Source organism: Dipodomys spectabilis, unplaced genomic scaffold (genome assembly GCF_019054845.1).
Source record: "Dipodomys spectabilis isolate Male_0828 unplaced genomic scaffold, ASM1905484v1 ptg000089l, whole genome shotgun sequence".
Classification (NCBI taxonomy): domain Eukaryota; kingdom Metazoa; phylum Chordata; class Mammalia; order Rodentia; family Heteromyidae; genus Dipodomys; species Dipodomys spectabilis.
Window position 1 is genome coordinate 18,990,565 of NW_024870766.1, and position 25,251 is coordinate 19,015,815.

At 45.8% G+C, this 25,251-nt stretch overlaps 1 protein-coding gene across 1 annotated transcript in view; it reads right to left on the reverse strand.

Annotated features, from left to right (window-relative positions):
* Positions 1–25,251, reverse strand: part of Lamb1 (laminin subunit beta 1) — a 75,119-nt gene that overhangs the window by 12,746 nt on the left and 37,122 nt on the right. Inside the window, exons 18-25 of the mRNA XM_042684626.1 lie at positions 23,750–23,954; positions 22,527–22,670; positions 22,107–22,338; positions 17,241–17,404; positions 16,720–16,944; positions 15,507–15,721; positions 14,637–14,733; positions 3,908–4,277 (exon numbers count right to left, since the gene is read on the reverse strand). Coding sequence (XP_042540560.1) covers positions 3,908–4,277; positions 14,637–14,733; positions 15,507–15,721; positions 16,720–16,944; positions 17,241–17,404; positions 22,107–22,338; positions 22,527–22,670; positions 23,750–23,954 — 1,652 coding nt within the window. The remainder of the gene's footprint in view (positions 1–3,907; positions 4,278–14,636; positions 14,734–15,506; positions 15,722–16,719; positions 16,945–17,240; positions 17,405–22,106; positions 22,339–22,526; positions 22,671–23,749; positions 23,955–25,251) is intronic.

A 25,251-nucleotide genomic window follows, 5' to 3' on the forward strand; every position in this document is an offset into this window, starting at 1 on the left:
GAACCGATATCTCATCATTTGTCTTTCACTTACAACTATAGAAAACCACAGAGGAACACTCTGCTGTGATAGTAATGGGTGACCATGGCAGGGCAGGATTCCAAGCTCTGCAGTAACGAGCTCAGGCCAGTTGGGCTTCGGGCTCATACGTAACCAGCTGCAAGCCCACAGAATCCACAAAGACTGAGACAGAGAGGACTCCTGTGTGGAGCTATGCCCCTAACCCCCTGCCAGAAATGTTCTTCTCTGAACCTCAGGATCTCCTTCAAGATAGAACATGTAGAGAGGAGGCCTGTAGCCCACCATGAAGACAAAGAGAGCCACCCAACCAGCTCTGCAGACACTCCCTGCTCCAAGCAGTTCCATCAAAGAAGTCTCCTCGCCCTAAGAAGTGAAAGTGATCATTCACTGGGAATGAAACAAAGCTTTCATAATATTGCCTTTGGAATCCAAATGCAGCTCATTATCCTCTTCATCTCTGTCTATAGAGTACAAGGTGTCTGTAAATTATAAGAAATTCATATTTGAGAAGACCGTACCGCAAGGACCTACTGCACCTGAATGAACAGAATTGTCCTTCTAGGAATATGACAGTCATATAAAACCAGGGAAAATGACCCATCATGGTAGTAGGTTTGTTGTCTAGCTACTCATGAGGCTCAGGTAGGAGGATCACTCAAACCTAAGAAGTTGGGGCAACATAATGAGACTGTTTCTTAATAAGAAACACACACTGAAGTTGGGGACTTAGCTCAATGGAAGAGTACTTACCCAAGGCCCAGAGTTCGGTCCTCGGTTCTGCAAACAGACACAGACACAGACACACACACAGACACACACACAGACACACACACACACACACACACACGCATGCATGACCAGAAAATGTTGAGGACTTGAGGGGGTCATTATAAAAACATTATTTGAATCTGAGATAACACATGCATGTTGCAGCCAAAGAATAAGCACTTAATGAGGTCATTAGTTCGGTAGGTTTAATCAGTTTATACTCAATTACTTTTTTCCTGAGGCCTCTTCTTTAGTATTTGTTGTTGTTGTTGTTGTTGTTTTCAGTGTTTGGCTTTTATTATTTGTAACTCTAAGGTCTCAACAATTATTACAATATTAAAAAACAAAACCTAGCATTGTACTTTTTATTTTTTTCTCCCCCAGCAGTAGGACCAAACTCAGTGTCTGATGTATGCTAGACAAATGCTCACCACTAGGCTACACTGTATTTTGTATATTTTTTATATTTTTACGTAAGTCTACTCTAGATCCTAAAACATGCATAACCCTCAAGGTTATGTTGTAGCAAAGGACAATGAAATTAATTTTCTTGAGATGATTACAATCTTCCTTATAAACTGTGATGGCGGAAACAGACTTGTCTCTGGAATGTCATCTGCTCACAGGCTCTTCAAGGTCATCAAACTTTAATTCTGCCAGAGGTACAGGAGACCCAGGCCAAGAATCATTTCCTAAAGGGCTTGCACTCAGAACACAACCGCCTAAGCCTTGCTACACATGTAAAAAGGCTGAGTTCTTAATGAACTTAGGTAAACTCCTAATTAAACTCATTAGTGCTCCACATCAGACATATCCTAACATCTTGATGAACCACAATCATAGTACTGAGCATGAATCCTGAGACTTAAAGACAAAGGACCAGTTAAATACAGTCAAGAAGAGCTTGGGAAGGACAGGCATGTGAACTACTGATATCAATGTTTCCTTTTCAGACATCAAGATGGACAATCTATCTGGCTTCTTAGGGATGCTGATTAAGCCAAGAGTGGTAATGCTAGCAACTTGGGTGGCAGAGATGAAGGAAAGGTTATGGTTCAAGGCCAGCTTGAATAAAAAGAAGGTTGCCAGACTCCATCTCAGCTAAAGGCTGGGCATCATTGTACCTGCCAGTTACTCCCAGCTACAGAGAAAGCATAATGAATGGTTGGATGTAGTGGCACATGCATGTCATCCCAGTGACAAGGAAGATCACAGCCAAGACATAAAGTGAGACTCTTCCTGGAAAATAACACAAAAAGAAGCTGGAGGTGTGGCTCAAAGTCTGGCCTTGGTTTCAATCCCCAGTATCACCTCTTACCTTGAAGAAGAACAACAACAACAAAAAGACAGACCCTAATTAAAAGTCTGTTGTCATGAAGTGAAGCAGCCTGCTCTTCCCTTCCTAAAGGGAGTGTGCCAGAAGATCCCCACAACAGCAGACAAAAACAGCTGGTACCGGGGCTGGGAAGGTGGCTCAGTGGTAGAGCACTTGCCTTGTATGCATGAGGCCCTGGGTTCGATTCCTCAGCACCACATAAGCAAAAAGAAAAAAGCCGGAAGTGGCGCTGTGGCTCAAGTGGTAGAGCGCTAGCCTTGAGCTGAAGAGCTGAGGGACAGCGCCCAGGCCCAGAGTTCAGACCCCATGACTGGACCCAAAACAAACAAACAAACAAAAAAAAACAGCTGGTGCCTCACATGTTTCCTGTTCTGTCCTACAGCTCCTTGGTCTTGCCATGCTAGTTTTTGCCAATGGGAGCTGGAATGTTTGAGAATAGGAAAAGGGCTGGGAGAAAGGGTAAAAAAAGGATTTTGAGAAGTTTGGCATCTCAGTTCTTTCTCTCTTTGTAGACCAGTCTTCTATGTGGCCTAGACTAGCCTCAAATTCATGATTCTTCTGTCTCTCCCTCCCAAGCACTGGCACTAGAGGTATATGCTGCCAGACTCAGATAATTCTCTATGACCTGTCAAAAATTACTACTATCCAATCAGAGAAAAAAATATCCAGACAAATGGCTAGGAAGATTTTTCATGGTAAAGATTTTGTCTATCAATCTATCTATCCATCTATCTTCTATAATTTATTTAGCAGTTACAGAGGCTTGAACACAGGGCCTTCAACATCGTAGGCAGAACTCCTACCACTTGAGCCATACCTCCAATCCTTTTGCTTTTAGAGTTTTCTGTTTGTTTGTCTGTTTGTTTTTTTGAGATAGGCTCTCCCAAATATCAATCTACCTCGCTTTACCTCTTGGGTAGTTGAAATTTCAAGCATGAATCATGGCACTAGGCCCTGAAATTTTTGACTTAGATGAATGAAGTATTGGTCTAGTGGACTAATTGGCTGAATAGCAAAAATCTGTTGGAATCTATTTGTGATGATGCAATTTTACTAGTAGTAGCAATATTTCCAAAAACAACAACTTAGATTTACAATGTTTTTGTTTGTCCATGATTTTGTAACCGTGCTATCATTTGAGAGGTTACTCCTGTGTCATTCTGTGCAATTAAATGGCCTCTCCAGAGGAGAGAGAAGAGTTCATTGAAGTCTACAAACCTCGCGTACTTCAGAGACTCAATTAGGGATCTTCTGTCCCAGACCAGCGTTCATTCTAACTTACTGCCTCAGTATTATTCACGAGGATGAACACCTGAACCAAACACATATACGTTCTACACCACAGGCTCCAGGTTCTTGGTTCCAACTGATGTGGGACCTTTTCATTCACTCACCCAAGAACTCCCAGTTAAGACTGCTTGGAAATAGCACCCCAGAGTCTGTTTTCACTCACAGAACTAAATAAACCTAATGGAAACCATATGGCAGGAAATCTTGGCTGTTTAAAGAGGCACTCATGCCTGTAATCCTAGCTACTCAGGAGGCTGAGACTTGAGGATCCAAGTACAAAGCCAGCCTGGGCAGGAAAATCTGTGAGACTCTTATCTCCAATTAACCATCAGAAAACTGGAAGTGGCACTCTGGCTCAAAGTGGTAGAGTATCAGCCTTGAGCAAAAGAACTTAGAGACAGTGCCCAGGCTCTGAGTTCAAGCTCCACAACTAGAAAAAAAAAAAGTCAAAAATACATTGTTGACTTGTTCCTGATTCTCCTGACTACTTACTCAGCTTCCTCAAAGAGATGTCCGATATTTTTCAGTGGCTCTGCTGCTGGGTTCTGGGCCAGGATGTCTTCTATCTCTTTAACCTTCTTCTCCACCGAGTCCACAATCTCCCGGTAAGGCCCGATCACGCCACTGATCTTCAAGGCCTTGGCCTTCTCTAGGAACCTGTGGGTCCTGTTGGCCAGCTCAGTGATAATCACGTCCCACAGAGCAAAGCACTGGTGGCAGGGTGCGCAGTCAGGGAAGACCCCTGAGTAGCCCCGAGTGCACTTGTCACAGCGTGGGCCCTCAACACCCTCCACACAGACACACTGGCCCGTGGTCTGGTCACACTGCGGTGTCTCGATGCCTCGGGGGTCACAGTCACAGGCTAGAAGAGAAAGAGGGATGCTCGTTGACCTGCTCCATCACAAGCCTCAAGGACAAGATCTGGCATTTAGCATCCTCTGTAAGTGATACAGCAGGAAGGCCTCAACAAAGCAGAGACCATTTATTCTGGGAGAGACTGCAGAGGTTTCCTCTAACGCACAGCCTCAACATCTTCTTAACATGAAAAGTAATCATTTAAAATGAACGATCACTTTCTGAACACTTACTCTAGTCCAGGCATTTTAAAACGGTTTTACCTGCATCATTTCATTGAACCTCGCAGCTACCCTAGGGGATGGGTAGGTGAGAAAAGCGGTGTCGCAGCCCAGGTGTCACAGCAAGGAAAAGGCCAAGTCAAGTGTCTGATCCGGTGCTCAGCATCTCTAACCTCTGTCTGAACCTCCATCCCCACCTTTTCCCTCCCCAGCCTCCCCTTCCCTCCCCTGCACAACAGGTCATCTGGACAATCCAGGTCCCCCTTGGAGGCTCTGAGCCATTTGGTAGATGATACAACACAAAAGAACCCCCTAAGACCCCTGACTCTATCAGGTCACAACACAAGCAGTGAGGACCTGGTAAAATGCAGTACACGTGATCAAAAGAAAATTAAATATGGAAGAAATGCTAGAAATTAAACCGCATCATTTAAAGGCTTTTACTACATATAATCTACCAGTGGAGGTCTACCACCTGGACACCCAGCCTAACACTATAAGCACAGACTCATTAAATGTCAGCCATTCAGGCCCAAGCTCTCATTTACCCAGCTTAGTTATTAGCATTATATGCACAGACAAATGGCCCAGGGCAAAACAATACCTGGTACAGGGTACGACAGCCAACAGGCCAACGGCTGTAACTGACCATTATTATAATGTGTATGTGTGTGAATCCTGGCTTAAGAGTTCCAAATCTTGGGGTTGGAGGCATGGTTCAGGGGGTAGAGTGCTGGCCAATGAGCGAAAGCATCAAATAACCACTTCATATCCTGGTCTTGAACAAAGGGGGAAAAAAAGTCCCAAATCTTGCGTGGTGGAATGATTTTTCTTTCAACATTTGTCATGTGACAGTATTGACTGCATCTGAATAAGGAAAGGCCTAAACACACACATCTCTGGCCCTAAAACCATGCTGGGAAAAGGTATGAAATATACTTTTTTTTCTTTCTTTTTTTGGGGGGGCGGGGGGGGAGGAATCCGGTCATGGGGCCTGAACTCTGGGCCTGGGCACTGTCCCTCAGCTCCTCAGCTCAAGGCTAGCATTCTACCACTTGAGCCACAGTGCTACTTCCAGCTTTTTTTTCTGCTTATGTGGTGCTGAGGAATCGAACCCAGGGCCTGGGGCATGCAAGGCAAGCGCTCTACCACTGTGCCACCCTCCCAGCTCTGAAATAAATATACTTTCTTTTCCTAACAATACTGTGGAGTACCAAGACAGGGACAGGATTTTAACCATGAGGCTTCAAGCACAGCAAGCACTTAGTTTATTTTATTTTATTTTTTTTTTGGTCGGTGGTGGGGCTTGAAGTCAGGGCCTGGGGGCTGTCCCTGAGCTTTTTCTGTTCAAGTCTAGCACTCTAACACTCTGAGCCACAGCACCCCCTCCCTGATGGATGTTTTACTAGTACCTTCCACACCCTGCAGGGAAGGCAGTGTCCTATCCAGAGGTCCCTGATTACATTCCCACTGGAGTTTAGAATGCTCCAGTCCTGAACCTTCAGGATTATAAAACATACTATTGCTTAGTGTCTTTAGTTTTCAAACCTAACTTTGGGATTTCAAAATTAATCTTTAAAAAACCGGATTATTTCTGTCCAAGTACTTCAGTCAAGTCCTACAAAGGTTTTTATGTGGCTCATGGCTGGCACAAGGGATGCATGCATACACTAAGTTCATCGTTAATTTCTCTGATGACTTCCATCGCGCACACACATCTTGCTCTCATTCTGTCACAGCTTTGGGGGAAACACTACCCAACCCTTTAGGATAGTTTTTTCACCCTAGGTATAAGGAGACAGATAAGGCTTCCCTCCTTTTATCTGGGCACTGTAGAGCTTTGATAATTACCAGAAGGCAATGGGCAGTTCAGCCAAATGCGCAACATTCCTTTCCTTCAAGTAAGAAGTGAATGATCCCTGGAACCTGCGCTCAGAGCCGTGCTCTGCTGTGGGTGCACTGACCACTGTACCAGAACGCATCAGGCTTCCATTTCAGATGGAAGCTGGGAACTGCTAACGCTCCTCTGAACAAGGGCTTCCATCTCTGCCTATTGAATTTCCAGAATGGTCTCTCTTGGGGCCTTCTGGGCGATGAGCCACAGATAACCACATTTATAACTCTGTGAAAAGATACCTCCCACCCTAGAGTATGTTCAGTGAAACTCTTAAATTTACCTGGCTAAAGCAAAGAGGTCGGCTCACACCTGCAACTTAAAACTTCATGGGTGCTAGCATTATGAAGGAAATTCTCCAGTCACCTCTTGCACCACTGAGATGGAGACCTAAAGAACCGTACACCAACCTTGCAGGCTGTTGCTGAGCAGGCCCCATGGGAGCCTTCTCTCCTGGAGCTCAGTGCTGCCTTCACAGGTGGGATCACAGGGCGGAGAAGCAAAAACTTTCTTTGGGAAGGAGAGGGCATATAGCAAAGCTGTTGTTTTCTCATTCAGATGAACAAATTATAAGGTTAAAAAACAGCATTTTGGGGGAGGCTGAGGTAGGAGGGTCATAAATTTAAGACCCACTTGGATTATGTAGAGCCTGTCAGAGGGGGAGGAGGAGGAGGAGGAGGGGGAGGAGGGGGAGGAGGGGGGGAGGAGGAGGAGGAGGAGGAGGAGGAGGAGGAGGAGGAGGAGGAGGAAGAGGAGGAGGAGGAGGAGGTGGTGGTGGTCTGGGGAAGGTGACTCAGTGGTAGAGTGCTTGCCTCACAGGCATGAGGCCCTGGGTTCAATTCCTCAGCACCACATAAGCAGAAAAAGCTGGAAGTAGCACTGTGGCTCAAGTGGTAGAGTGCTAGTCTTGAGCTGAAGAGCTGAGGGACAGTGCCCAGGCCCAGAGTTCAAGCCCCATGACTGACAAAAAAAAAAAAAAGCCAGGCAATCCTAGCCACTCAGGAAGCTAAGATGTGAGGATCATGGTTAAAAGCCAGTCCAGATAGAAAACTCCATGATACTTATCTCCAATTAACCACCAAAAAACCAGACATGGTACTGTGGCTCAAAGTGATAGAGTGCTACCCTTGAGCTAAAAAAGCTCAGAGACAGTACCCAGGCCCTGAGTTCAAGCCCTATCTCTGATGGATGGGGTGGTGGGGGGGGCGGAGAGCCTCCAGTATTTTTAAATGAGACATGCTCATTTTAATTTGTCACAGAATGATTTATATTTTCAGTGAGATATGGTAATCCAATGTGAAGAATCACAAGTTCAAGGCCAGCATAGGCAACACAGGGAGACCCTGCCTCAAATAACAAAATAGGCATGATGACTTATAACCGTAATCCTAGCTACTCAGAAGTTAGAGACCAGGAGGACTGCAGACTGAGGCCAGTCAGAAGAGTTTACTTGACTCAATATCTTAACCAATCATCCCAGCTCAGTGGGACATATAAATAGATGGATCAGTTTGCCCCAACTGGGCAACAAGAGTAAGACCCAATTTGAAAATTAATGAAAGCAAGAAAAGCCGGAGGCCTGTGTCAAATGGAGTTAACACCTGCCTGCCAAGTATGAAGCCCCGAGTCCAAACCTCTACTACAACACAAAGAATTACATTTTTATTTGCAAATGTGTTCTCTGGTCTGCAGTCATTACATTTCCTCCATGTTTACTGGTTTCTCATTTAAAGCATGACTCCTAAGAGGAAGGTACATGAAGAATATGGCACCCATTTTTAAAATGTTGAGGCTCACATAGCCAGGTGCCAGTGGTTCACACTTGTCATCCTAACTACTCATGAGGCTGAGATCTGAGGATTGAGGTTCAAAAACCAGCCTGGGCAGGAAAATCCATGACACTCTTACCTCCAACTAACCACCAGAAAGCCGGAAATGGAGTTGTGGCTCAAGTAGTGCAGTATAAGCCTTACATGAGAAAAGCCAAACGAGAGCTTGAGGCCCTAAGTTCAAGCCTCAGTACTGGCACGTAGAAAAAAAGATATTGTAAAAGAGGAAAAACACCAGCAAGTCAATGTCAGAATGGAAAACTGGATATTGCTATTTCTGGAGAGCTAATGTCCCTGCTTTCCTTTGTCCTTCCCTCTCTCCTCTAGACCTCCAGTAGTCTGAACAAAGGCCATGCAGTTAAAGCTTTTCACAATCCAGTGACAGCAAACTTCCCCATGACTCCAGCTGAGACTATTTCCTCAGGGTGCTTTCCACAGCCTTGCTGCTACTTGTCCTTACTGTCCTCTAGCTAGGACAGCAATTTCCTCTACATACCAGCTGTTAATGAAGAGCTACAGGCCTGTGGAAAGGACAAGGGAGCCTGGGCCCCCAGGCCTGGCCTCAGATCCCAACTGTCTCCTCATTCTAATAGTATATCTTTAGGCTAATCACTGGACCTCTGAATCTGAGATTAATCAACGGAAACCGGAGGTTATATTTACCCTGTGCGCTGTTTGCTACTAGCATAGAATGTGTATAATGCCTTGAAGTACTTAGCACTGAGCAGATTCTCTAGATAGCAGTAAAGACAACTTTACCATGTAGCCTCTCCTAACGACTCCTGCTCCCCACTCCTACCCTCCTCTACCACCCACCAAACTCTGGGGACATCCATTTCAGGCTCTCTGTTATCAAGTGATGATAACTTACATATTCTTTCCTCCCAAAAGCCGAGCCTCCTGGTCCTACCCAACTGTGCACAATGGTCAGTCAGCGTGGAGTTAATTTTCCACTTTTCTACCAGAAACTGAGCACTGCCTTGGGACTGAGCCTCCAGTACCAGGCTACCTACTGCCACGTGCTCCCCAGACCTTGCCTTTAAACATCATGCATTGCTTTGGTCAACAGGACTTGCTCAGGGGCCAAAAATGTCTGCAGATACTGTACATTTCCATTTCACCAAAAGCAAAAAATCGAAAATACTTTTAATCTCTCTCTTTTTTTTTTTTTTTTTGTCAGTTGTGGGGCTTGAACTCTGGGCCTGAACGCTGTCCCTCAGCTCTTCAGCTCAAGATGAGTGCTACCACTTCCTACTTTTAATCTCTTACACGTGGTTTTCCTTTTTCTGACAGTCTCTCCTGCTCCTTCCCCTTTCAGACTCAGGGCTAGGCCTTTAAGCATGGAGAGAAAGCTGGAGGGTGACTATGGTTTCTCCTGCAGAACCGAGCTCCTGTCTGCTGAGGGGTCAAGATCCAAAGAGTAGATACTTTACGGGCCATTGTGTCTTGGTTATGACTACTGAACTGTGATACTGCAGCACAAAGGCAGCCTGATAGGATACATGACCTATCAACTACCAAAGCTCCATTCGTCAGCATGGCATGGGCAGTGGGCTGCCAAGGCCCTCTGTCTGGGGCACATATTCTGTTACTAGGGTTATAGAAGACATAGACAAGATGTACTCTCCCATGCGTGTGTGTGCGTGCGCATGCTCTAACTGTGGGGCTTGAACTCAGGGCCTAGGCACTGTCTTTTAGCTTTTTTTTTTTTTTGCTGAAGGCTAGTGTTCTACCACGTTAGCCATAACTCTACTTCTTTTTGGTGCTTGATTGGATTTAACAGTCTCTGGATGTGTCTTTCTAGGTTGGCTTCAAAGCATGATCTTCAGATCTCGGCTACCTTCTAAGGTGTTAGAATTACAGGTATGAGCCACCCACCCATCCCTGGCTAAGATTTATTACTCTCAACAATAGAACTAATGATTCTCCAAAGACTCAAATGAAGCTTGACTTCCTGAATCAGGTGGACATAAAGGGAAACTCTGGTGATTGTGCAAGAAATCCAACCTCAAGGAAAGAACACAGACGTGCTATGAATGTGTGGCAAAGGAACGCACTGTGGTTTTCTACTAAAGAAATCTGAGATGAGACACAAACACTGTGGGAAAGTGGCCCCTGCCCAGAGCCTCCCCTATGCCTCTCAGTTACACTTTCCTGGGTTGAAACACTGGGCTTTGCAAAGAGCCAGGGCCCTGCATGGAAACTATACCCTCCCTCTGCCAGCTCTGACATTCCCCCTGTGACCCCTGGCCTTCTGCGGGGCACAATGCACAGCTCCGGGCTACATTTTCCCCAGCACACTCAGTGCTGAGTGGATGAGATTCTCTGTCTCCCAGCACAGTGGTGGCTTGTTCAGACTCAGCACAATCCGCCAAGAGCCCCAACCCGCCTGGACAAGAGGAACATTCAACCATTTGTGAGTTGGAGGCTCAATTCATTTGTCTTTTACGTAATTGCATTTCTTTTCCATAAGGAGAGCACTTGGCTATGAGTGAAGTCTTTCTATAAGCATATTGTTTGCTAGACGGCATCAGAAAGGTCTAAATTCGTACCCTCCAAATGAGCCATTTCAACTGAAAATAGATCTGGCAATTCATTACGCAATTCGAGATTTTTTTATGCTCTTTTCCTGTACTCATCTAATTTCAGATGCCATTTCTTGTCCTGGCTGATCTTTGGACCTTGTCTTTCAAGTTCTAATCCTCCCGGTGACAAGTCCTCTCCAATCCAGAGTCCCAATTTTGTCTCCTATGGTGCCCTTTCTCTGCCCTCTCCACCCTCACAGCCAGGCTGGGTCCTGCTCCTACCCCATGTAGTCTGCCCAAGGCCTTCAGGCCAGTGATGAATCCCCCATTGTTAACTCAGTTCTCTCTGTTTGGATACACTCTAGGTTGAACTTCCTCTGGGCCAATGGCCTATGGGGGTTGAGAGCCTGCCTTAGGCACTGTTGGACATTTATCACCCTTGACTCCTGGGTGCCTGGGGCCTGAAGCATCAGCCCATCGTGGTGACAACTTGAATGCTCCAAAGCTCCAAACTCCCAAAGGCCCTGCCCTGTTTCAGCCAGTGTGAACACAGGAGAGGTCGTGGAAACCTTCCCATCCAAGATAGGCAGCCTTTCATAACTTCAAACTGCCAGTTACCAAGTAGGGCCCATACCTTGATGTTAGATTGTAACACTTAAGAGGAAAGGGGTTTGCTGGTCCTCACTTAAGAAAAAAAGAAAAGTGAAGTTGAACAGATAACATAATTTAGTAGAGAAGCAAGAGGAGAGGACCCTACATCTAGAACCTTTCCATATCTCTGGGGCATCTGCCCTTGAACCCCAATCCTTAGAGAAGCCTATGATATCACCAAAGGGCTTGAAACTGGTTTCTGTTTGTTGTTGTGTTTATTTTTTACTGGTTAGAGGTATTTGGAGAGATATTATAACTCAGATCATGAGGATCATGCATATAAAAAAGATCTGAGACTATATCTTAACAGGCTGATTCTACATCTGTTTAAGGACTGGATTCAGAACAACTGCTTTGTGTGAGCTGGGGTGGGCTGAGCCAGTGAGCAGAGCCTCTGTGCTTGTCATGCTAGAACCCAGCACAGGCCCAGGACCTGCTCTCTGCTGAGGGATCTCAGGACCTGCTCTGTGCTGGGAGATCCCCATCTGCCACTTGTCTGCTGCCCTGTGCCTGCAGACCCAGGCAGCACAATGGGAACAACACAGAGCCTGAAGAATCGATTGTCATTCCTTCACAACTAAAGTCTCATGAGCCTAAAGAGAGAAAAAGGAAACACTGAAGGGAGAAGCAGAGGAATGGACATGGCAAATTTGAACACTTTTTCTGGCAGAATACTTTTGGTCTTGTGCTGTCTGCTGGTTATCATTTTCAAGTGCGATAGGCTGACCTTTTCTCTAGTTAAAAATGACCAGAAAGTTGGCAAACATCCATGCAATTAATGCACCTCAGTCTTCAAAGTTTCTGAAACAAGATCTAACTTTTGACCTAAACAAGTTGACACTGGGGTCCAAAGCCACAATGTCTCTAGCAGATGTAGAGGCCAAAGTTTAAAGGAAAGAACATTTCCCTGATTGACAGCCTCCGGGCAGCAGCTTTTCATGTGAACAAAGCTAAGATGTCTGACCTTCTGGTCAGACAGCTCTCTGGAAACCCAGGCCTTTCTGCCAATGTCACAAGAGACAGAACCAGGATGTAAGTGAGGATGAGCTCTTAACTGGAGAAAAACGGGACAAAGGCCATCACAGGATTGAGAAGTTAAACAGAATAGAGACAGGATCTGGTATTTTAGGCAAGTGTTTCTCTTTTGGGAGACATATCACTTAACGCAATGGATCCACTGAATGATGCGATCTTGTCGTGGAAATGAGATGTCAAACCTCACTCAGAACCTGCCTCTGTACTGCAGATTGAAGTACAAACCCTTCTTGCTCTGCCACAATTGAGAATACACATCACACACGACTTTCTCTCATCTTGCCAACTGCTACCAGTTTTCTTGAAGTTTAAGATCATGGCCTCTAGATTCTACAGGGACTAATTAATGAGTTGCTCACTTGAAGAGTACTGTTATGAATCATTGCATCCAAAAGAGCAAAAAAGACAGTAAATTTAGAGTACCACAGCAAACTACAAATTCATATGTGCAATAAAGAAAATCAAACAAAGAGTACTGAAGAAATTAGGTGCGGGGTGTGGTAGCACACACCTGTATTCCTAGCAGGTGATAAGGAAGATCACAATTTGTGGGCAACCTGGGCAAAAAGTTAGTGAGACCCCCAACTCTACCACTCCGGGTGTCTTAGAGCACATTTTTAGTCCCAGCTAAGTGGAAGGGGGAAGATCAGGGTCTGAAGCCTGCCCTGGTAAAAAATGCGAGGCCTTATCTCAAAAGTAACTAAAGCAAAAAGGGCTGGGAGTGAGACTCAAATCAACTCAAGTGGGAGAGTACTTGCACGAGCCCCTGAGTTCCAACACCATCACTACAAAAACAAAAACATATTAGGGCTGGGTAGTTGGCTCAGTGGTAGAGTGCTTGCCTTGCATTCATAAGGCCCTGGGTTCGATTCCTCAGCACCACATAAGCAGAAAAAGCCAGAAGTGGTGCTGTGGCTCAAGTGGTAGAGCGCTAGCCTTGAGCTGAAGAGCTGAGGGACAGCGCCCAGGCCCAGAGTTCAGGCCCCACAACTGACCAAAAAAAAAAAAAAGAAACATATTAAATCTTTGCCACAATTGCTTTTAACATGTGAAAAACAGTATTCCAGGTTAGTAAATTAAAAAAAAAAGTTGCAGTGGTATAAGAATTAAGCCATCAACTCCTCTGTACAGTATGTTCACAAATAAAATTAAATTAAATTAAAAAAATAAAATAAAATTAAAAAAAAAAAAAAAAGAGAGCAGGAAGAAAAAAAAAAAAAAAAGAATTAAGCCTTCCTTACAGTTCATACATCCTGGTAAGGTTTTACGTGGATGTATGCTGATCTAGGCGCTAACTCAGGGCCTGATAAGGTTTTACGTGGATGTATGCTGATCTAGGCGTTAACTCAGGGCCTGGGTGCTCTCCTTGAGCTTTTTTGGTGAAGCTCTTACTTGAGTCATAGCTCTACTTCCTCCTGGCTTTTTTGGTAATAATTAGAGATCAGAATCTCTTGGGACTTTTCTGCTCTGATTCCTCAGATCTCAGCCTCCTGAATAGTTAGGATTATAGGCATGAACCACTGGCAACCTGCCCGGTTTGGTTTTTTTGAGACAGGATCTCACTATGCAACTCAGGATAGCCCCAAACTCCTGATCCTCCTGTCTCAGACTCCCAAATGCTGGGATTATAGAAACAGACCACAACATTACATTTTTGCTAAGAAACTGTGTAGTTCTTGCAGTCTAAGTGAGAATCTGGGCGTAACAAACTTGTAGCTCCAACTATGTATTTCCTTTGTCATGCATGAAAACCCCACAACAGCCCGTCCAGTTCTCACTGTTGTGGGCCTCATGTTAATGAATGAATGAATGCATGCCAACTGCTCAGAGCCTGCCCAATCCACCAGAATCCAACAGTGTTACTAGAGCAGCCATTTCTTTCTGCTATACTGCCAAGCCACAAAATACTGTTCTGGGGGGCAGAGATCAAATTCCAGCAATGCAGTGCTCATATTTTCCCACTTTGCATAAAAGCACTTAGAAAAGCATCTGTGTAGTACTTCTTTGGTGTGCGGTATGCACATATACAAAGCAAATGTGACCAGAATCTGTGGCTGGAGAATAAAGCCCATGTCCAATTTCTGCTACCTGTACTTAGCCCTGAGATCATGAATATTCTAAGTAATTTTAACGGGACATTGGAGTTTGCAAAGAGGCTCTGCAGTCCTCCGATCCCTCCCCATTAGTCTCAGGCAGAAGCAGCTTGCTCACCTCGGCACTCCACATCGGGGTCTCCCCAGAAGAGCTCCTGGCACTCGCTGCAGGTGCGGCCTCCAAAGCCTGGCATGCACTGGCACTGCCCTGAGAACTGCAGCCAAAACACAGAGCAAGAGCAGGGCAGAGGTCAGTGGCCATTTACTCCCCTCCTTGCCAGGTAGAAGTGAGACTGACCCACTAGCCTGCAGGACTTCCGTGTGCCACCAGGGGCCAGAGACCTTCCTCCATACCTGGGCTAACAGGGGCCACAGCCTTTTGTTTTTCCTTTGATGCCACTTCTGGGGCTTGAACTCAGGGTCTTGTGCTCTCGGCCTTTTTGCTCAAGGCTGGTCCTCTACCACCCGAGTCACACCTTCATTTATAGTTAATGGGTGATAAGTCACTTGTAGCTTTATTAGCTGGGGTTGGCTTAGAAGCTCGATTCTCAGATCTCAATCTCCCAGAGGTGCTGTGATTATAGGCATGAATCACTGGCACCCTGCTGGTTCTGAATTTTTATATTTATTTTTAAAATCTCACAGTTTAACACCAATCCCAGGCCACCTCTGGCAAACCCCATTTTTACCATCCGAGGAGTGTGAGTATGTGGTTCCTTTCAAGCTGAGTAGCTTGTAAGTAAAGTCTGATTCAGGAAGACAAGGGAGAGATAAGCACTGTCCATTCTCCCGAGGGTCTGCATGCAGCCACACACTATAGGAGAATGCTAGGGACACACCAAATGAGGACTCTGCACGATGAGGTCACCCCAGCCAAGGGGACAAGATTCAGCTGACAGCTAGTCATGCCGTGCTTGCCAAGTTGTATGCTGTGCTGGCGTTTCTCCAACTGGGGCACAGCCATCTGTTGGGCTAGCTGTCACCTTACCTCATTACAAGAAGGCCCGAAGGAATGGGCAGCACTGCAGTCACACGGCTCACAGCCCTTCCCGCTGGCCAGCTGCCAGGTGTTGGGCGCACAGCGGTCACAGTTCTGCCCGATCACATTAGGAAGACACAAGCACTGGCCAGTAGCTTTGTCACACTGGCAGTCAGAACCATTACAGTGCTGCTGCACAGTGCCCAGGTCATTGCAGACACACTCTGAAAAAGAACAGCACAATTGGCTTTACTTAGGATCACACCCATGAAAACACAGGCGTGCAGAAGTTAGCCTTACCAAGCATGTAACATTTTTCTCTCCCCAGGTCTCCATCTTGCTTTGCAAGAAGGAAAAAAAATACCATTCTTTATAACTTCTCATAATATACTAAATGATTCTGACATTTCCCAGGCGGTTCACACATTCATACAATGACAGATTTTGCCTAGGAGTATTTCAATGATAAACAGATTTAATCAACTGTTGGTGAATCATTTTAAAATCGAAGATTTAGCTGGAAATAACAGCCAAAAAAAAAAAAAATGCCAAGGGGAACTCAAATAGCCAGTGTGTTCAAACTCCAATCAGAAAGCAGCAGTAAGGAAAGTGTCAGAAGAGAGGCAGGCAGAAGCACTTTCAGTTACTAAGACTTTAAGGAATCCAGTCCTGCTGGTTGCACATTCCACATGTCTGCATAAATAAAAACAGGGGCCCGGGGGCTTTGTGTCAGCAGCAGTAAAGAAGCCTAGCTGATCTTCTGATAAGCAGAAATAATAATATGGTCTGAAAAGAAGAATTTAGAGATATTACTTCTTTCTGTGCCTGAAGCTGTAGCCAGCACAGAAGAGGTGGTCCCCCATCCCCGCCAGACCCCCAGGTCTCTAATCCCATCCAAGCAGTGGTTCGGGGAAGGAACACTTCAACACATGGCATTGCACAGCTTTTATCTTGGTGACAGTGACAATTTCCCTTCTGGATTTCTCTCCTTAGCACCAAGCCACATTTTGAGACATGAGTGTTGGCCAAAAAAGAGGATATAAGAGATTAAACAACACCACCACCAACTCAGGCTCATCTTTCATTTGCTGAAGATGACATTTTACCTCTCTGAACAAAAGCATCCCTGTGTGAAATACAGACAGGAAGATCAGACTGAAAGGGTGATGGAGGAGGGTGGAGACCAGTAAGGACTTGGTCAAATGACTAAGAAGCATCTTACTTCTGCAGTCCTGCCGGAGGGCATCGCCATAGTAGCCATGTTGGCAGAGCTGGCAGTGGTCCCCTTCTGTGTGGTACAGGCACTTGAGGCACCTTCCAGTCTCCTTGTCACAAGCTTCCGGGTCAGTGGTGTCAATGTTGTGGTGACACTGACAAGGCTGACAGGACCCTCCAATGTCTGAGGGATTGCCAAAGAATCCTGAAGCGCAGTCCTCACATCTGGAGCCTATTGTGTGAGAAGAGCCAGCATGGGACTCGCAGCTTATCTGAAAAGCTCAACTCAACAGTCCACCCTCTACCCTCCCCAGAGGGCCAGCCAGGCCTCGCTTCTGTTAGTCAAACTAGGAGAGTTAAGTGCATCGTGATGATTTGGGTCACTGCTCCTCTATGTGTGTGTGTGTAGATGGTTGTGAAAGGATACTTCACTGGATCACCCTACATCTTTTTTTCTCATTGATAATGAACTGAAGTACATCTTTTCCTTCCTCTTTGCCCCCTTTATAAAGTCTGAGTGTGACTTACCAATGTACCCAGGCTCACAAACACATGCAAGCTGCAGAGTAACAGGATCTTGATAACAGCTGTTGGCAAACTGGCGTCCGCTTTCAGGACCATCTGGACAAGGGCAAGGTCGGCAGTGATCTCCTGACCCAATGATGGGGTTGCCATAGTAACCAGCCAAGCACCTACACATCAGTTCCAGAAGAGAATAAGTCATAACTCACTTGTAAGAAACCTGTTTCTGCTGGGCACTGGTGGCTCATACCTGTAATCAATCCTAGCTACTCAAGAAGCTGAGATCTGAAAAGCAAAGCTAGCCCAGGCAGAGAAAAGTCTGTGAGAATCTTATTAGCAATTAACCACTAAAAAGCCAGAAGTGGAGTTATAGGTTTACTAGTAGAGTGCCAAACCTGAGCAAAAAAGCTAGGACCCTAGTTCTGAGTTCAAATCCTAGTTACTGGCACCAAAAGAACCGCATCCCACTCCCCACCCCCTAACAAAAAGCCCTGTTCCAAGAAGTCTTCATGCTTCCATGTGGAAATGGAAACTTTAGCTCCAGACAAAATTCCCTAGGAGACTTGTTAGAACAGACTGCTCCTTGAGGGAGGAGCCTAGGAGCATCTGGTTTATTGGATCCCAGGTGGGGCTGATGCCTGCTCTTGTAGACCTCACACTTGCATTAGAGGGGCAGCCCTGAAGCCATGTGATCCCTCAATCACTGTTACATAGAGGAAGAGACTCTACTGTCCCAGCAGCTGCCTACTGCCCAAAGTATTTTCTTCTGTGCTCTCTGCTTTGTCTTTGTGGACATGGCCGGTATTTGAGCCACTATGCCTGAGGGAGGGGGGACAACATAGTGGCCAGCCCATGAAAAAACTGATAGGCAATAATTATGGTACACTGCTCTAATCCCAGCTACTCAGGAGGTAGAGACAGAAGGATCCCAAGTGTGAGGCTTGTCTGAGCAACATTAGAGAGACTATCTCAAAAACAAAATGGCTAGAGGCATGGCTCAAGGGGGAGGATGCAAGTGTAAGGTCCTGGGTTCAATCCCCGGTAGGTGAGATGTTCAGGGATATGGATGGCAGGGATGTCCTGCAGCTGTGTGACTTTATCTCATGTGGTTCAAAGGATATCCTACACCAACTCATCAACAGGGTCTAACACCCTCCCGTTAAGATAAAGGGTCAATGGAGCTTGATGATTTGCAAAGCACACACACCAAGTCAAAATAATTCAGCTCCCAGATATTTAGCAAGGATTTTTTTTTTTTTTTGAGACAGTCTCCATATGTAGTCTCCTGCCTCTGCTTCTCAAGTGCGGGGATTATAAGTCACTGACACCACAACTGGCTAGCAAGGAATTATTTGACCATGTCCTGCTGCTGTCTTCCAAGATAAGTGCTAATTAGATTACTTATTTCCTATGGTGGAAGAGCCTGAAGGAACTTTGGAGATCACCTATAAACCATAGCTTCTAATTTGTCCAAGACTATAAAGCCAGTTGAAAGCAGGGGTATTTTTTTTTAATGGGAAGAAGGACAAAGAAACAGAAGAAAACCATTCAGAGGGAATTATGGATGTCTTTAATTGCAGAACTTATACAAGCACTTGTTTTCTAGCTGTGTGCTGGGGAGTCTTCTGTGACTCAGCCACTTCCATAATGGCTTTGGAGGAGTTTCTAGGAGACTTTTCTAAGTGAAATAAAACTAGAAGTCTTTAATAGAAATGGGGTGTTCATTTCCTGACTCTCCCTACACTTACTCCCTTTGGGAACAATCTAATCATACTTTCTTTTTAAAATGTATGACATGAAAACTTCGCCTGCGAATAAAGAATAATGAGAAACTGGCTCAAACTGGATAGCAAAATTCCAAATACTTTAATGAAGTATTGTTATCCAAACCTAAAACTAAAAATTTCCTTTCCCCCCATCCTCTATTTTCCAACAAGAAATCAACACCCTTTACAAAGAAAAAAATCCAAGGCCACTTGGAAGCCTTTCTCTCAGGATCTCTCAGTGTGCCTAGAGTCGCCCAGCACTATGATGACTACCGTTTCCTACCCTGCTCTCTCCCCCTTTATTTATTATTTGTGTTAGTCATGGCGCTTGAACTCTGGGCCTGGGCACTGTCCCGCAGCTCTTCAGCTCAAGGCGAGTGCTCTACCACTTGAGCCACAGTGCCACTTCCAGTTTTCTGGTCGTTAATTGGAGATAAGAGTTTCACAGACTTCCCTGCCTGGGCTGGCTCTGAACTGCGATCCTCAGATCTCAGCCTTCTGAGCAGCTAGGATTAAGGCATGAGCCACCAGTGCGTGGCTTTCTCTTCTCCTTTGGAATCTTATTTTTTTCTATCTGTCTGTCTCTTTCTCTTATACTAACTCTCCACCACTCCCTGAAAGATCAACAAAGGAAAATTTATGGCAGAAAACACGATGACATCAATATATTAATTTTCCACCTTTCACTCTTGTGTAACCATCTCCGTCTTTTCTTTTTTTTTTTTTTTTTGTCGGTCGTAGGGCTTGAACTCTGGGCCTGGGCTCTGTCCCTCAGCTCTTCAGCTCAAGGCGAGTGCTCTACCACTTGAGCTACAGCGCCACTTCCGGTTTTCTGGTGGTTTATTGGAGATAGGAGTCTCACGGTCTCTCCTGCCGGGCTGGCTTTGAACCGCGATCCTCAGATCTCAGCCTCCTGAGTAGCTAGGATTACAGGCGTGAGCCACCAGCACCCGGCTTCCGTCTTTTCTTTATACAACACGATTTTGTGGCTGGAAGGAGCTACCACTGGAACTTTACAATGCATGACCATCACTCTAGCATTGAGTTAAAGTCACGTGTATGATTCCGGAACATCTGGAGGTCTTAAATGAATGGCAAATTCAATTCTCTTTTTCACTTGGTAAGCAACTTTAGCCCGGCTGAGGTAGTCCGTTCCAGAAGTGGCTTCTTCAAACGAAAGCCCTCAGAGTGGATTAATTCCAGAGAGAACTGGTGTGGAAAGGTGGAGACTATTATCCCCCAAAAGCAAGTCCTAACATAAGTTTGTGTTTCTTAATTAGTTCTGAAGAGTCAGCAAATGAACTGTGTTTATTTAATGAGCGGATAAATGACTGCTAGTCACTGGAGGTGAGCGCTTTGTCCCATGCTGACTATGGATCTGACACAGACCTTCCCTAGTATTCATCAGAACTAATCAACTAGTTAACTAGCATTTGTTATCTTGGCAAGGGCTCTGCCTGGGCACTTTTCTTCATTTTTGGGAGGGCTTGAATTCAGTGCCTGGCTGCTTCCCTGAGCTAGTGTTGTTTAGTTCAAGGCTACTGCCCTACGATTTTAGCCACAGTTCTTCTTCCCTGGCTTCTGGGTGGTTAATTGGAAAGAAGAGTTTCATAGACTTTCCTGCCCAGGCTGGCTTCAAACCTCCATGCTCAGATCTCAGCCTCCTGAGTAGGTAGTATTACAGGTGTGAGCCATCAGTATTGACTTCTTGTGCACTTTTTTGTGTGTTCCTAGACACTGATTGCATAAAATGTTTTGGGAAAAATAACAACAACAACAACAAAACCAACAACATGGGTGCTAGTGGCTCACACCTGTAATCCTAGCTACTCAGGAGGCTGAGATGAGAATGGAGGTTCAATGCCAGCCCAGGCAGGAAAATCCATGAGACTCTTACCTCCAATGAACCACCAGGAAAGCTGGAAGTGAAGGCTGTGGTTCAAATGTTAGAACATCAGTCTTGTACAAGAGTGTTCAGGGACAGTGTCTAGGCTCTGAGTTCAAGCCCTAGGACCAAAGATTGGGCAAAAGAAGGAGGAGGAGGAAGGGGAGGAGGGAGAGGGGGAGGAGGAGGAGGAAGAGGAGAGAGAAGAGAGGAGAAAAGGAGGAGAAAAGGAGGAGAAGGAGGAGAAGGAGGAGGAAGACCCACAATTTAAAAATATTAATCTCCTTTGGATTTGGTTTGTACTTGACTAAATTAGGTATTAACATTTTCATTTGAGGCCAGGATTTGCCAAGACAGAAATCTATGGTGAACTGCAGATGACTTCCAAAGGACAGCCTCAGGCTGCCTGCCACATTCCAGTACAGGACAATGACATAGTTACCAGGCACTGTGTGAGCTACACATGCACAGGATAAAGGAATGTGTTCCCAGAAAAGACTGAGGTGGTCAAAAATGAATGAGAGTTACCTAGAGCCTGAAGAGGCACTTTCATGGTTTGCCTACTGCAATGCTTGCTGAGCCAAAGACTACATCTCTCTCTCCCTCCCTCTCTCCCTCCCTCCCTCCCTTCCTTCTTTCCTTCCTTTTTTTCCTTCCTTCCTTCCCTCCCTCCCTCCCTTTTTCCTTCCTTCCTTTTTTTCCTTCCTTCCCTTCTTCCTTCTTTTCTTCCTTCTTTCCCTCCTTCTTTCCTCCCTCCCTCCCTTTCTCTCTTTCCACTGGGGGTTAAACTGAGGGCTAGGAAGCTGCACTACCAAACACTCTGAGCCACATCTCCAGCCCTTTTGTTTTAGTTATTCTGGGGCTATGGTCTCTCATTTACGCCTGTGTGGACTGGTCTATGGTCTTCCCATTTTACACTTCCCACACAGTTGAAATGACAAGTGTGTGCCATGTGATCTGGCAACTGCTTGAGAGGTTACTTTTGGTCCAACTTTTGGTACAACTTTTTGTCTCAAACTGTGACTCCCCCCATCTCCACCTCCCATGTGGCTAGGATTCTAGGCATGAGCCACCATGCCCAGCTCTGCTTATTTTCTCTGAGGTAGGATCTCACTACACAGTCAAGTGTGGCCTGGAACTCACAATGCTCTGCCTCCCCGGTGCTGGGAGTAGAGGCGTGTACCTGCATGGGTGCCACATTCTGTTTTACTACTTACATACCTTTCACAGTTATGGCCCATGGTGTAGTCCTGGCAGTTGACACACTCGCCTGTCACTGAGTCACAGTCATCGGCATGACCATTACACTGGCAGGGCTGGCAGCTGGGAAAGCCCCAGTACCCAGGTAAGCATCGGTCACACTGGCGCCCGTACACCCCGTGGAAGCACTGGCACTGGCCAGTGACAGCATCACAGAAGGCATTGACAGATCCTTGCAGATCACAGTCACAAGCTGCAGAAATAAGCAACCAAGGAACCTCCTTGAGAAACTCATTAAAGAGAGACACGTGGCTTTGTCCCCAGTTCAGGACGCTCCTGGGCTCAGAGGATCATCGGGATGCTGTACTTCCCTTGAAGTTATCCATCCTCGGTGACCTGTCCACCTCATCCAAATGCATCACGATGCTCTGGTGTACGTACCTCTGCATCCACTGGGACCAAAGCCAAAGGTTCCTGGTGCACACCTGTCGCAGGTCCTTCCAACTACATTTGGCCGGCACTGGCACTGGCCTCCGCTGGGGTCGCACACAGAACTCAAAGAACCCTGAGGGTCACATTCGCAAGCTGTAGAATAAAGAGAAGTCAGACATGAGTAACCTGAAACTCCCCTCTCCAAACTGACTCATTTCCTCCCCCCTGGACTCTCCTGATCCTTGCTTGCTCTTTTCCTACTTGGGTAGATTGAGAATTCCAGTTTCAAACAGTATCGTCCCTATGCTGGGGGATGGGGGATGGGGGGTGGGGTGGGGAGAGACAGGGACAGTGCTGACAGATCAAAGCATTTAGTAAGGCAGGAGGTCATTAAAGGTTTCCTCTTCTTGCTGACAGAGCTCAAAAATCACAGGACAACAAACGGAAGCCCAGTGACCCTTAGTGGCTCTTCCGACCTTATAGAAGTTTCAGTTATTTGATGCTCTTCTGATTCCATCCAAACTCCCCACCCTACCTAGAGGCATGCTACCTCCTCATGCAATTTGCCCTGGTCACCTGTTCTTTGTATATTTTTTCTCTTTCCTTCTTACCTTCCTTCCCTTTTCTTTCTGTCCTTCCTTTCTTTTTCCTCCCATCTTCTTTTCCTTCCTTTTTTTTTCTTTTTGCAGTACTGGGGTTTGAACTCAAGGCCTCCTATTTGTCTCACTATGTGTGCTTAGTTGGCATTCTATAACTTGAGTCACACCTTCAGCCCTGTTTTTATTGGGTTGTCTTGTTTTTAGCTGATTATGAAGTCTCGTGGACTTTTCGGATCAGGCTGACTTTGAACCACAATTGTCCAGAAAGATCTCATCCTCCTGAGTGGCTGTATTTCTTTTTTTTTTTTTTTTCTTTTTTGTCGGTTGTGGGCCTTGAACTCTGGGCCTGGGCACTGTCCCTCAGCTCAAGGCCAATGTTCTACCACTTGTTTCTGCTTATGTGGTGCTGAGGAATTGAACCCAGGGCCTCATGCATACGAGGCAAGCACTCTACCACTGAGCCACCTTTCGAGTCCCCATATTTCTTAATATAATGATTCCATCTTCAGTGGTGATCCATCACTAACATTTTATTTACGAAATAAAGATAAACCCTGGTGCTGTCTCAAACAGAAAGATGTCTACTCTGCTAGCAGGGAGCGGCAGCCACTGCAGCTACTGATCAACACCTACCCAGACCCATCTGGTGTAGCAGGGCGGAGATGCTGAAGATGATATTTCTGCAAACATCAGTCATGGGTGTCTTCACGACACTTCGGCTGTTCTCCAGACACCGGTATCTCTGAAAGGTCTCCCAGGCACTGTTAGTGACCTCCCCATCTCCGGAACCGCCTATGGTGAAGATGTCCAGGGATTTGCAGTACGGCATGAGAACGAGCTGCCGGGGAACACAACAGCACGGATGTTCTGATGGCAATGCACATGTCATCAGTTAAACCAAGTAAGCATGCAAAATCCCCAGGCCCCTTTACTTCTAAGATGGAAAACAAAAAACAAACAAACAACCAGATGTATGACATAAATCAAAAACCTTCCCATTTTTAAGTAGGCTAGCCAAGAAAAGTTCAGATATACTTTTGCTTTTAAAAGCTGGACTGTGCTGTTGGTGAATATGCCAGTGCATGTTTACAAGTAGCCTAAGACTGTGGCACCCACGTACTGGGCCTGTGGATCTGGAAGAAAAAAGGACAACCAGGACTTCCCCTCCTACTTGTCTGATGGACTACAATGGTCACCCATGGGAAACAAGCTGCTGGTTTTGCATCTTTGGCCTCTGATACAGAAGAAAAGTGTCTTCCCTGCCTTTGCGGCTGCCATACTGGAATGAAGTGGCAGAAACAAAACCTGAACTAAGTCTGCTGAGAGACTACTAAATCCCAGGAACGTACATCTGATGGTTCATTTTCACAGCTTGAACCAGCTCATCCACAAAGATACCAAGGACGTTGACTAAGAGGTGTTTACCTCAGCTTTCAAACCTTGGCTTATGACCTAGATAAAAACCATTTGCCACCAATACCAATAAAAGTTGTTAGATTTTTTTTTTAAAAAAGCTATGGCTTTAAAAATGCTATTGTTGAAAGCAATTCATACTCTTTGTGTTTTTTTTGTTTTGTTTTTGGGTCCGGTCGTGGGGCCTGAACTCTGGGCCTGGGCGCTGTCCTTCAGCTCTTCAGCTCAAGGCTAGCACTCTACCACTTGAGCCACAGAGCCACTTCCGGCTTTTTTTTTCTTTGCTTATGTGGTGCTGAGGAATCAAACCCAGGGCCTCAGGCATGCAAGGCAAGCGCTCTACCACTGAGCCACCTTCCCAGCCCGTTTTGTTTTTTTGTTGTTGTTGGTCGTGGAGCTTGAACTCTGGGCTTGGGCACTGTCCCTCAGCTCTTCAGCTCAAGGGGAGCACTCTCCCACTTGAGCCACAGCACCACTTCCGGTCTTCTGGTGTTTTATTGACGATAAGAGTCTCGTGGACTTTCGTGCCCAGGCTGGGTTTGAACTGGGATCCTCAGATCTCAGCTTCCTGAGTAGCTACGATTACAGGCCTGAGCTACCGGCACCTGGCTAGCAATTCATACTTTTGGAGGGATGCAATTTGAACCTTGGAGCCAAGAATGATTCTGATGCTCTGCTTGGCGCCGCCCCCCCGAGCTATACTTTGGGCTGCCACTGAGCAA